At 57.6% G+C, this 12,469-nt stretch overlaps 1 protein-coding gene across 10 annotated transcripts; it reads left to right on the top strand.

The window, feature by feature from the left end:
- The first annotated feature begins 458 nt into the window (after positions 1-458).
- Positions 459-6,269, top strand: LOC102539021 (aldehyde dehydrogenase family 3 member B2). 10 transcript variants are annotated; one of them, XM_031690979.2, is made up of 11 exons: positions 555-711; positions 902-955; positions 1,818-1,980; positions 2,364-2,474; positions 2,662-2,782; positions 2,956-3,041; positions 3,143-3,224; positions 3,496-3,882; positions 4,595-4,761; positions 5,306-5,405; positions 5,648-6,269. In XM_031690979.2, the coding sequence occupies exons 3-11, from the start codon at positions 1,819-1,821 to the stop codon at positions 5,830-5,832; spliced, it is 1,401 nt and encodes a 466-aa protein (XP_031546839.2). In that variant the 5' UTR covers positions 555-711; positions 902-955; position 1,818; the 3' UTR covers positions 5,833-6,269. The 10 variants fall into 10 exon arrangements, with proteins under 10 accessions (XP_072826544.1, XP_072826543.1, XP_072826542.1 ...); XM_031690980.2 differs by having other exon boundaries at positions 902-1,007; XM_072970444.1 differs by having other exon boundaries at positions 902-1,010.
- Positions 6,270-12,469: the final 6,200 nt, after the last annotated feature.

The following is a 12,469-nucleotide window of genomic DNA, read 5'->3' as shown; positions in this document are numbered from 1 at the left end:
TGCAATTGTTACCTCAGAGAGGCTCCGAGAGGTTAAGCAACTTGCCCAGAAGCAAAAAGGAGTAAATAGGGGAAGGGAAAAGAATGACGCACCGCCCCCAGCCACAGATGCCCCTGCCCATCCTGGCTCTCTTTGCAGCTGCCAGGGCCCCTTCCTCTGCCCCACGGATGCCAGTCAGGCACATTAGGAGACTGCAAATGAGGGAGCTCTGCGAGGTGGGGATGGAGAGGGGCGGGCAGACATGAGGACTTGGTGCAGGGACCTGGGTGGGCCGAAATGCTCTGCTGGCCGAGGGTGTCCTGGAGGAGGCTGCCAGGGCCCCACTCGTTTTCATCTCGTAATCTTATCTTCCTCCTTAATCAAGTGATGTTCTGCCAGGCTTTCTTAGCCAACATAGAGCATCCTGGAGTTGCCAGACCTGTTTCCAGGCCAGCTGTGCCAGGGTGGGGGAGGCAAGTAATGGGTGTCAATGTGGGAGTCAGGAGGAGGCCAGACCAGATGGAGCTTCAGTTGGTTCGTCCCAGGTGCCGCTCCACTGCCAGATGTGTGCACAGGCGGAGGCCAGCAGCTGCTCAGGCTCCTGGGAGGATTGGCGGTCGGCAGGGGTGGGGTGAGACTTGGGCCTGGAGCAGTCGGCACATCTGGAGGCAGAATGTCAGACAAAGGCAGCAAAGGTTTGGCAAAGGATCCAGGATCGGAGCCGACACCGGGGTATGTGGGACCCCCGGGGATGAGGGCCAGAGGCATGGACGAGGGAGGGAGGGGAAAGGGATGTGGGTCCACAGGGTAGGAGGCCATGGGCCTGCGGCCTGTCCTGGCCACTGCTGTGCTGCATGGTCTCTGGTCAGTTATCCTGTCTGAGCCTCACTCCCTGCTTCCCCCCTAACCCCGGGACACCTAGGAGCATCCTTGGAGGAACCGTCTGTCTCTGACCTGTGCTGGCCTGGCTACAGAGGTGGAAACAAACCCTGTCTTCCCTCAAGAGGCTTCCCAGGCTGGGAGAGGAGGTAGCATGTGGATAGACAGGGACCAGACGAGTGTGACCTGGACTGTGATCAGGAGATGCCAGGGAGCTGGGACAGGGGAACGGGGGAGCTTCTTGGGAGATAAGGCCAGAGCTGAGTCTTTGGTTCTGGGTTGTAGAAGCAACTCTCCCTGTTCTTGCTGGTTCTGGAAGTATTGTGTTTTCATCATAGAAAATTTGGAAGCTACAGAAAGATGCTGAGAAGTCAATAAAAAGGGCAGGGCACTCAGTGATGCTGGTGGAGGAGGGGTTGTGGGGCCACACACACAGAGATTAGAGGCACGCTTGATGTGCCCAGTTTTGCAGCCCTAGTTTGGGGCTCTCTGACCCTTTTCTTGCTCAAGGTCCAGGCAGTCTTCCCCCCAGCAGCCCTGCTGGGCTTCTTGTCCCTACCCCAGGCTCCATCCTTCTTCCACTCTCAGACCCGCTGGGGTACCCATGGGCATTGGCGAAGCCAGGATGGGGGGTGGGTTCGGGGCTCCAGGCAGTCAGCTGTGCCACCCGGGCTCAGGACCTCTGCCCTCCCACAGCCACCTCAGCCCTCCTTCTTTACTTTGAGATCCGATTCCAGGACCACCTCCCCAGAGTGCACGGAGCCCACTTTGTGCTCTGGGGACATGTGGCACACACTGGTCTCAGTTCCTCTGTCTGCCACCACAAAACCTCTGTGGCCTCTGAGGCAAGGAAACTTCCGAGTCCCTGTGGGGGTGTCTGTGGGCCCACACGGGTGCAGGCAGGGGTGGGGGGCCATGGAACTCGGGGCGTCCCAGCCCACGCTGCCCCCGCCCTGCAGGATGGACCCCTTCACGGACACACTGCAGCGGCTGCGGGAGGCCTTCGGCTCGGGGCGGACGCGGCCGGCCGAGTTCCGGGCTGCCCAGCTGAGGGGCCTGGGCCGCTTCCTGCGAGAGAACAAGCAGCTTCTGCAGGGGGCGCTGGCGCAGGACCTGCACAAGGTGGGCGGGGAGCAGGAGCTGGCTGCGTCCCCGGTTCAGTCCTGCTCGCCCAGCAGACCCTTCCCGGCCTGCGGCGTGCCACGGGCACTCTACAACCTCGACTCAGCAAACCTGTGAAGCAGCTTTGATTGCTGTCCCCAGTGGGGAAACCGAGGCACATGGGGGTTAAATCACTTGCCCAAAGTCCCATCACCAAGAACTGGCAGAACTGGAAATGGAGCCTAGGCCGCCTGGCCCCAGAACCACACTCCTTGCCGCCTCCCATGGGGGAGCTGCTCCTGGAGATGGATTCCATATCCACGGTGGGGACCTTTGGGAATCTAAGGCAGCAGATCCCCTCCCCACCCCGCCGGGCCTGACTCCCGAATGCCGCCTCCTTGCAGTCGGCCTTTGAGGGAGACGTATCGGAGATTATCATCTGCCAGAACGAGGTGGACCTGGCCCTCAAGAACCTGCACGCCTGGATGAAGGATGAGTCAGTGGCCAAGAACCTGGTGAGTCTGCGTGCTGGGGAGGGGCCGTGCCAGGCAGCTCAGCCCAGGCCCAGGGTGAGTCGCTGACTTTCTCAGGACCTCTGTCTCCTCACGTGGACTCCACTGCCCAGGCAGCTGGAGGACTCAGGGTCCAGGCTGGGCCCTGGGTGGTCCTCAGTGGGACCTCACTGTCAGTTCCGCACCCCAGTTCACGCAGCTGGACTCTGCCTTCATCCGGAAGGAGCCCTTCGGTCTGGTGCTCATCGTCGCCCCTTGGAACTACCCTGTGAACCTGACCCTGGTGCCCCTGGTGGGCGCCCTCGCCGCAGGTGAGCCCCATGTGCTCCCAGCCCAACAGCCCTTCCCAAAGTGGAGGCCCCAGAATTCTGTTTTGTGGTCCCCCAGCCTCCAGGGCCCTCCTTGCATCTCTGTTCTCCCAGCCTAGCCCCTGGATGCGTGTGGGAGCACGGCCTCTCCCACATCCCCTCATCTGTCCCCGCAGGGAACTGCGTGGTGCTGAAGCCGTCAGAAATCAGCAAGGGCACGGAGAAGGTCCTGGCTGAGGTGCTGCCCCGATACCTGGACCAGGTGAGGGTGGATCTGCCCCTTCAGTGCCCACGTCCTACACCCCCACCTCTGCCAGTGAGAGGTCCTGCTGTATCTCCTGAGCTGTCTGTTCCGCTTTGCAGAGCTGCTTTGCCGTGGTGCTGGGCGGGCCTGAGGAGACAGGGCAGCTGCTGAAGCACAAGTTCGACTATATCCTCTTCACAGGTGAGAGTGGCCCCAGCCAGTGTCCCGGGAGGAGGGAGGACATTGGAGAATAGGATGGGGAAGGCCATGGAGGGAGGAGGCAATGGGGAGCATCTCAGATGGCAATCGACCCAGGCGGGGGGCCTAGCCCATGGGCCTTGCAGGGTAGGATCCTGGGGCAGCATGGCCAGGGGCAGATTCCAGTGGGCAAGCCAGGATGGGCCAGGAGAGGTGTGCCTGAACCATCTGGCCAAGGCCAACTGAGGATGAGGGTCAACTCCCATGTCCCCAGGGAGCCCTCGAGTTGGCAAGATCATCATGGCTGCCGCCACCAAGCACCTGACGCCCGTCACGCTGGAGCTGGGGGGCAAGAACCCCTGCTATGTGGACGATGACTGCGACCCCCAGACCGTGGCCAACCGCGTGGCCTGGTTCCGCTATTTCAACACTGGCCAGACCTGCGTAGCCCCCGACTACGTCCTGTGCAGCCCCGAAATGCAGGCGCGGCTGCTGCCCGCCCTGCAGAGCGCCATCACCCGTTTCTATGGCGAAGACCCCCAGAGCTCCCCGGATCTGGGCCGCATCATCAACCACAAACATTTCCAGCGGCTCCGGGACCTGCTGAGCTGCGGCCGCGTGGCCATCGGTGGCCAGAGTGATGAGAGCGAGTGCTACATCGGTGAGTCCCGCCCTCCCTGCCACTGTGCCCCCCACCCCAGCTCAGGCCCCTCCACGCTGGAGGCCACAGCCGGGCTTTGAGTCTGGGCCCCACCTGAAGCCTTGGGCCCTGAGGCTCCCTTGACCCCACTGCTGGAGCCCAGCCTGATCCACGGCTCCGGTGCCACAATTCCATGACACTCGTGTTCCGTGTTGCTGTGGTCTGAGCCTGTGTTCCGACTCCACACTCTGGCCCAGGCTCTGGATTCTCCAAGTTCAGACCCCAGGGTTCCCAGTTCCCGAGAGCTCACATTCCAATCTTCCACCCCACGATCTGCTGCTCCACGGGGCCATGACCCCGGTCCTGTGAGCCCACAATTCCCGGTTCTGAACTCCAACAGCCTGTGCTGAGCATCCTCTACGCTGTGAGCAAAGCAGCCCCAGCCTCCTGGACCGAACGGCTCAGAGGGTGATGCTGCTGCCCGACGGGCTGGGACCTGGGACCTCAGACCCCAGGGGTCCAAGATCTAGTCACCCTCTGACTGTAAGACTGAGGCTGAGGGGTTCTTGGGGCCCCACAGGCCCTGGTCAGGCTGGGGAACGCCTCATGGTCACTTCTCAGGGCTGTGGGGAGACTCTCCTCCCTAGAACATCCCCGAGCCTGGAGCCCTGGGTCCCTGGGCCCTGTCTGAAGCCCCACCACTGGGGCTGAGCCATCCCCTGTGCCCAGGCAGCCCCCACGGTGCTGGTGGACGTGCAGGAGACAGAGCCGGTGATGCAGGAGGAGATCTTTGGGCCCATCCTGCCCATCATGAACGTGAGGGGCCTGGACGAGGCCATCGACTTCATCAACCGTCGGGAGAAGCCCCTGGCCCTGTACGCCTTCTCCAACAGCAACCAGGTGGGGGCTTGGGCAAGACTGGGGGCAACAGAGGGGCCAAAGGGGTGAGACTGGTTACCTCCCCTTTCATGGCCCACCTCTGAGGGTTGGGGAAGCAGATGCCTCCAGCTTGACTATAATACAGGTCACTTGGGATGACAGCTCCCTGCACATAGGTGCCTGGCAGAGAGGGCTGGGGCAGCACCAACGCATGGCTGGCTAGCTGTCTGCCCTGGTCAGGGCAGCCTCCACCCGATGAGGAGGCACCATTTCTGTCTGACCTGCCCAGATAGCCCCCTTTTCATAAATCGTGCAGAGGTTCTGTGTGAGCAAGCAGAACCCCTGAAGGGGGACAGGGGCAGAGCAGAGCTGGGGCCTGACAGGGCCTGCACACCACTGCTGCTTGAGACTCACTGCAGCTCCCCATGGCCATGCGCCCCCGCAACATGCTCAGAGGGGCAAGGCTAGCTCAGTAGAGGATGGAGACAGGGAGGCCCCATGCTCTTTGTGGAATGATGAATCTACCTGCCACCTCCCTGCCCCCGGCCTCCCCTCGTCCCACCAGGTGGTGAACCGGATGCTGGATCGGACCAGCAGCGGCAGCTTTGGAGGCAACGAGGGCTTCATGTACATGACCCTGTCGTCCATGCCACTGGGGGGAGTCGGTGAGCCCTGCCCTTCTTCAGCCTCCAGCCCCAACCCCCAGGGAAGCCCAGTTTGGCATCCCAGGCCGAGGAAGGCCTAGTTTTGCCTCACTCACTATTCAGCCTTGGTCTAGGCCCCAGGCCTCTCAAGGCCTCTGTTTCCCTATCTGCAAAATGGCTCTTTGAATGTCGTGGCTTTCCCTGAGCTCCCTGCTAGGCGGTGGGCTGCCTGACCTGAGGCCCTCACTTCCATGCCCATGCAGGCAACAGTGGGATGGGAAGATACCACGGCAAGTTCTCCTTCGACACCTTCTCCCACCACCGTGCCTGCCTGCTCTCCTGCTCGGGCCTGGAGAAGCTCAACGCAATCCGCTACCCTCCCTATTCTGAATGGAAACAGCAGCTGATCAGCTGGGCCTTGGGCAAGCAGAGCTGTACCCTTCTGTGAGCACCCTGCCCACCGCCAGTGCTGCATCCCCACCCCTCCATCCCTGAAAAGTGGGCGTCGGGTCCAGGAGCACAAAGATCCTCCTTCTGGGGTTTTTTCTGAACAGACCTCCGGCTGGGCAGGACCTCTGGGCCACTGGTCCAGCCCCTTTCAGGGCCAAAGACCCCCCTGCGGCCTCCTGACAGATTTGTTGATCCTCTGCTTGGACATATCCGGTGACGGAGAACTCATCCCCAAGACTGAGCATCCCTGGTGGTTAGAAAAGACTCCCTTGTGTCTGATTGACAAATAGGCTCCCAAAACAGAGTGATTTCTAACATCTTAGTCACAACTGGTTTGGGGAGCTGGGTTTGTCTGACCTGAAGTGATCCAATCTTGAACTCAGATCTGGTCATTTGGTGGTGTCTCCCCGAATGAAGTGTGCTATTTACAAGGACTCTGATGAGGTTTTGTGGAAACAAGAGGAAGGTGTTCAATAGTTGATTAGTGATGTCTGCTATGGGCAGATGAGGGGGTTATTCACATGCTGGCCACGTCTATCTTTCCTGCTGTAGATTCCCAGGAGGTCAGGGCAGGCAGAAATAAAATCTGGTCACTTCATCTGACACATGGGAAAGCTGAGGGTCTAGAGCCAGGACGGGCTGAACTGAGTTTATACAGTAAAGCAGAGCACAGCTGAGTGATGGTGGACTTCCCTGAGAAATATGGGGGTAGGGGATGAGTAAACAGCCCATCTGGTCCATTATGACCAGCCTCTTGATCTTCCCCTAGTCCTCGCCCTGGGAGCCCACTTCCAATCCATCCAGTCTTGCTTCAGTGGGCTCTTCACCCCTCAGAACTGTGGGAAAGCTGAGCTAGTACCAAGAGGACATAGGATCCTCCTGCTCCCCTGGGAATTGTTGGGATTGGTTGATTCCAAAAGGCACAGGATGGACTCAAAGGAGGTGTTTAACAGGGGCTTGTTGATGAGTGAAGGAAAGAATGAATAAGGGAGCAAGAGGATGGATGGAAGGAAGGAAGGATGGGTGGGTGGATGGATGAAGGATGCATGGATGGATAGATGGAAGAGTGAGTGGGTGAGTAGATGGTGAACGATGAAGGGAGGTTGGATGGATGAATGGGTGGGTTGATGGATGGATAAGACAATGAGTGGGTAGAAGGGCAGGTGAGTGGCTAGGTGATAGGGTGAGAGATGATGGATAGCTGGTGAGGTGGATGAGTGAACAGATGGATGGGTAGGTGGTCCAGAGAGAAGCCGAGTGACCAATGAGCCTGGGTCTAAGAGATCACCTTTCTCCCCACCCTGACCTTGGGAAGTTGTTTCCTTAAAATAGCCTTTGGACTAAAAAGAGAAAGCCAGAGGGACGGAGAAGAATCAGAGGGTCTCCTGGCCATAGTCTGGGCAATGGGTCCAGTGAACAAAGAATAGAAGACAGAGCTTATTAAACATTCTTTGGGCGTTTCTTCTTCGGGCCCTCACCTCATCACAACCAATCTTGTTCCTTTTGCCCTCGTGGCCATCAGTGTTTGTTCCCACCAAACCTGAAGTCTCTATAATGGGGTCCTCATTCTGGTCAGCAGGAGAGAGACTGAGGATCAGAGAGACTGCGTTTCTAAGTTTCAGAGTCTCTAAGGCTTACAATGTGAGGCTTAAGCTGAATTCAAACCCAGGTATGCCTGCTGCCACAGGTGGGGCAGGACTTCCTGTCCCCAGGCCCAGAGAGTGTAGACACTTCCTAGGGTCACACAGAAAAACCTGGGCCCTGTCTCCCAAGTCCAGCCATAAGCTGGGCTCTGCACCCTCCAGCTCCCTCACACTGCTCCCCTGTATGGCAGGCTCTCACCTCATTGGTGGGGCAGAGTCACATGACTGCATCCTAGTTGCAAGGGAGGCTGGGACACACGCTCTGACTACCCCTCCCCCAGGAGGCTGTCCAAGACAGGCCACGAAATGTGACAGGTGTACCCTGCTCAGGCCACCCTTCCCAATGCTAGCCTTTTCTCTCTTGGTCATGGCTGACCAGGCCCAGTCCTGGAGACAGTGTTATCCAAATATGGAACAAAGACTTGGTCCTGCTTCTTACAACCCAGAAACTCAGAGGTTCAGAGAGCCTTGAACCCTCCCAGGCCCCTGCCTGCACTGTGCCCTCCTCCCAGTGCTCCCTCCCATCCACCTCTGCCCCACCTCCAACTCCACTCACCCACTGCTCCCCTGGGAGTCTAGCTCCAACTCCAGATGGGTCTCATGGCTAACATGTCACCCGACACATACCTGCAGTAGCTCCACCACCTAAAATCTTGGGTTTGCAACACTCCATATTGTTGCTGGATGCCTCTGGACAACTTGCTTAACTACTCTGAGCCTCTGCTTCCTTATCCTGTAGAATGGAGTTCCCACCTACCTCTTACAGCTGGTGTGATGTTCAATGGGATCATACATGTGGGGCCTAGGGACCCGCACTCCAGGACACAGTGGAGTCCAGACTCTTACAGAAGCTGAGTGAGCACTGGGCAGAGGCCCTGGCTACAGAGTTGCCCCCGGAGCTTCCCAGGGCTCTGCACAGCCACAGTTTTTGTGACAGCAGCTTCTCCTTGTCCGACAATCATGGCATCCTATCGCCTCAAGGCTTGGGGGTGGTCCCGGGGTGCCTGAGGGTCCAGCCCTAGGCGCTGGTTCCACTGTGGTAATAGGTCACAGTCCAGAGTGGGCCATTACGTAAAACAACAGTATGGGGTGAGCCTTCCTCCCACCCCCACCCCAGGACACCAGACCAGCAGGAAGGAGGGGCCAGGGTGGTCCTGGGCATGGAGGAACAGCTGTGATGAGGATGCTGAGAAAGTCTGGCATGAGGGGAGTGAGCAGAGGCCAAAGGGGAAGTCAGAGCCTGGTCAGGCTGATGGACAGTCAGGCCGGAGGGCTCCAAAGCCCCTGGACAGTGGCCCTTAGGTGTGGCTCCCAGGTCACATGGCTCTCCTGAGCCAAGCCTTAACATTCTGTAGGTTGGTTCAGATCCTGTCCCCTCTCTGGGCCTCAGTTTCCCCCACAGCAGTGAAGAACTTGGCCCACTCACGGTGCCTCAGCCCTGGGTCAGGCCGGGGTCTGCTGCGCCCATGCCTGTCCTCCAAGCTTGCACCTGCCCCTGCGCTCCCTCCTCACAGCTGCCAGGCCCGGAAGGGAGCCTCCCTCCCATTTCACAGGCAGAAGCCAAGGCCCAGAGAGGGCCACTGACTCTCCCCAACTCACACAGCCTGTCAGGGAGAGGTGTCACAGGCAGTGGGGGCGGGGGGCCCCTCTACTTCCTGGGCCTCAGAGGTGCCACTCAGCAGGCCCACCTCCAGACTGTTACTGCTGCTGCAGCACAGACACACGTTGGTGCACGAGCACAGCGATGAACACACGGATCCCCAGGCGGGCAGACGCTGGGCACCCACGCATGCCTGTGCATGCTCAGTTAGGATCGGGGGCTACTGTTTCTGGGGGCTCTTGCCCAGGCTCCCAGATGCCCTTACATTCTGTAAACACCTTCTGAGGGTGTGGAGAAAAGGGAACCCTCCTACACTGTTGGCGGGAATGTAATTGGTGCAGCTACTATGGAAAGCAGTATGGAGCTGCCCTAAAAAACTAACAACAGACTTGATCATATGATCCAGCAATCCCACTGCTGGGCATATAGCCAAAAAAGACAAAAACTCTAATTTGAAAAGACACATGCACCCCCAATGGTCATAGTGGCATTATTTACAACAACCAAGACATGGAAGCAAACTAAATGTCCATCAACAGATGACTAGATAAAGAAGACACTGTATACACAAATGTATGCACGCACGTACGCGCACACACACACACAATGGAATATTACTCAACTACTCAGCCATAAAAAAAGAATGAAATAATGCCATTTGCAGTAACATGGATGGACCTAGAGATTATCATACTATGCGAAGTCAGACAGAGAAAGACAAATATCATATGATAGCACTCATGTGGAATCTAAAAACTCTAAAAAATGATACAGATGAATTTATTTACAAAACAGAAACAGACTCACGGACACAGAGAACAAACTTACAGTTACCAAAGGGGAAAGGGAGGGAGGGGTAAATTAAGAGTTTGGAATTAGCAGATAGAAACTACTATATATAAAATAGAGGGGAGTGCATAGCTCAGTGGTAGAGTGCATGCCTAGCATATGTGAGGTCCTGGGTTCAATCCCCAGTACCTCTGTTAAAACAAATAAATAAACCTAATTACCTCCCCCGCAAAGAAAAAAATTTTAAGTTAAAAAAAATAGATAAACAACAAGGTCCTACTGTACAGCACAGGAAACTATATTCACCGTCTTGTAATAACCTATAATGGAAAAGAATCTGAAAAAGAACACATATATAGATATACACAGATATATATTTATATATACATAACTGAATCACTTTGCTGTATACCTGAAACATTGTAAATCAACCATATTTCAATAAAAAAATTTTTTTGGAAAAATTTAAAAATCTATAAACACCCTCTGCGACGGGGAAGCTGGACCTCAGCCAAAGGAAGTAAAACTCTCCAGGACTCCCTACTGCTGTCCTGCCCTGAGCTGGGGGCCCAGCTCCTCCTGGAGGGAAGCATCCTGGCCTCCAGCAACCCGGCGAACAGCAGGGGCTGCTGGGCAGGCCCCTGCTGCCCTCCCGAGAGGTCTGGTAGCGAGCGAGGCAGTGGACTCCCAGCAGCCCCGGTGCGCCTCTCAAAGAGCACAGCTCTGACCCAAAGAGTGGGGCCTTGAGCCCCTGGCCTTGAACAAAGCAGGGACCAGGGAGGACAGGAGGAAGGCAGGCACAGGCTCGCCCACTGACTCGGTCCACCACTGCCAGCCCAGAGCTTGGCCAAGTCGTTCAACCTCTTAGACCCCAGGTCTGGCCTCGCGAAACAGCAAATAACAGTTGCTCTCCCTTTGCTGGCTTGCAGGGCCATTGCCGTGAAGATTCAGTGACCCTAGTGGAGGTCTCTGTCCTCCCTTTGCTGAGGCTCCAGATCCCAGGAAGGGGTGGCCCTGAAGGGAGCTATGGGGAGCCCGCCCCCTTGGTGACCCAGCCTCACACTTCACCCCGACCCCCACCCCAGCTACCCTATTACCAGCTGCGCTGATGGGAGCCACAGGCCCCACAATCAGGGGGTGGGAGGCAGGAGAGCAGGAAAGCGGAGGGCGAGCCCAGCCCTCACAATGAGTTGTGTGTGATCTAAGCCACTGCAAAGAGGCCTGGCCTGGAGGGAGCCCCCAGCCGCTGGGCCTGATGCTGGAGCAGGGCTGAAACTGCCTGGGAGGACTCAGTCTGGTCGTGAAGAGAGCCTGGGACCAGACACCTCGGGGGAGGCCCAGCCTCAGGGCCCCAGTGCTGGCATGCAGTAGGCATTGGAGACCTGGCTGGACATGTCACTGCTCCTCTCCTCAGGGACGGCTAGACTGCCATCATCTCCTCCCTGACAGCTGAGCCTGGGGAAAGGACAGGCCCCGGGACCAGGTGCAGGGTACTTAGTCTTCATCCTTCCCTGCCTTGTCCCTTGAGAGCATCAGGGAGAGCTCAGATTGGACCCCCAGGTTCCAACTCCAGTTCTGCCCCTGGTGCCCTGGGTGCCTTTGGGCCTCCTGTCTGAGCCTCTGTTTCCTCATCTATAAAATGGGTCTGAGGGTCATTTCCAAAACAAAGCAAGTTGAATCACTTGAGTTATATCTGTCCCTGAGGACAATCAAAAACACAAGATGATGAGTTGGGGGGTGTACTTCAGTGGTAGACCACTGTGCTTGGTGTGCACAAGGTCCTGGGTTCAATCCCCAGTGCCTCTGTTAAGGGGAAAAAATACTGGATGAAATATTTTGAAATTTTGTTGAAAGAATCAAAGAGCTGTGGAGCTGGGACCCCATAGCTCAATAGCCCTTTGGAGGAACGGAGTTCCAGAAGTGACCCTGGCCCTCTGGGGGCTGCAGGGGCAGAGCATGCTGCTGAGAGGATGCGCGAGGGGGACGTTCCTCATCTGAGTGGCCACCAAGGCACACACCTCAACTGCAGTGGCCCGGTCTGGTGGCAGCCCACGGCTCAGCCAGTGGCAGATTCCAGGCCTGCTCACCCTGGGCTGGACACCTGAGAATAGCCCGCACTTGGCAGACCTCTGAGGTTCCCTCTGGGGGAGTTGTCTTCATCCCAGGCTTTAAAGAGTCCCCGCAAGTAATTTCCCAAACTCCCCAGTGGGATGCCCACATAGCCCTGGGAGGTGGGGCTGTTCCAATTCCCAGGGAAGGGACTGAGGGCCAGGGTGGGAGCCTGGCTGCAGGGTCTGGACTCAGTGGACTGTGGCAGCAGCAAGCAACAGTGTGAGTTAGAGCCAGGCAGGGAGACCCCAGCGCTCCTGACCTCCAGGTGGACCTCAGCCCACACACACCCCCATCCCTGCTCTCCACCAACTCAGCAGAAACCCTTCCTGCCCAGGGATCTCCAGACCCATAGATTCCTATGGGTCCAGAAATTGCACACCCTAGTCCTGGAGGCCCTAAGGCCCCAGTACCAGCTCAGAGGAGCATGGGGGAGGGGCAGGAAGGAGCAGGAGTCATCCGGATCGTGCCACTCCACAACCAGCTCCTTTGGA

This window comes from Vicugna pacos, chromosome 10 (genome assembly GCF_048564905.1).
Source record: "Vicugna pacos chromosome 10, VicPac4, whole genome shotgun sequence".
Taxonomy (NCBI): Eukaryota; Metazoa; Chordata; class Mammalia; order Artiodactyla; family Camelidae; genus Vicugna; species Vicugna pacos.
This window is presented reverse-complemented; position numbering and strand designations above follow the sequence as displayed.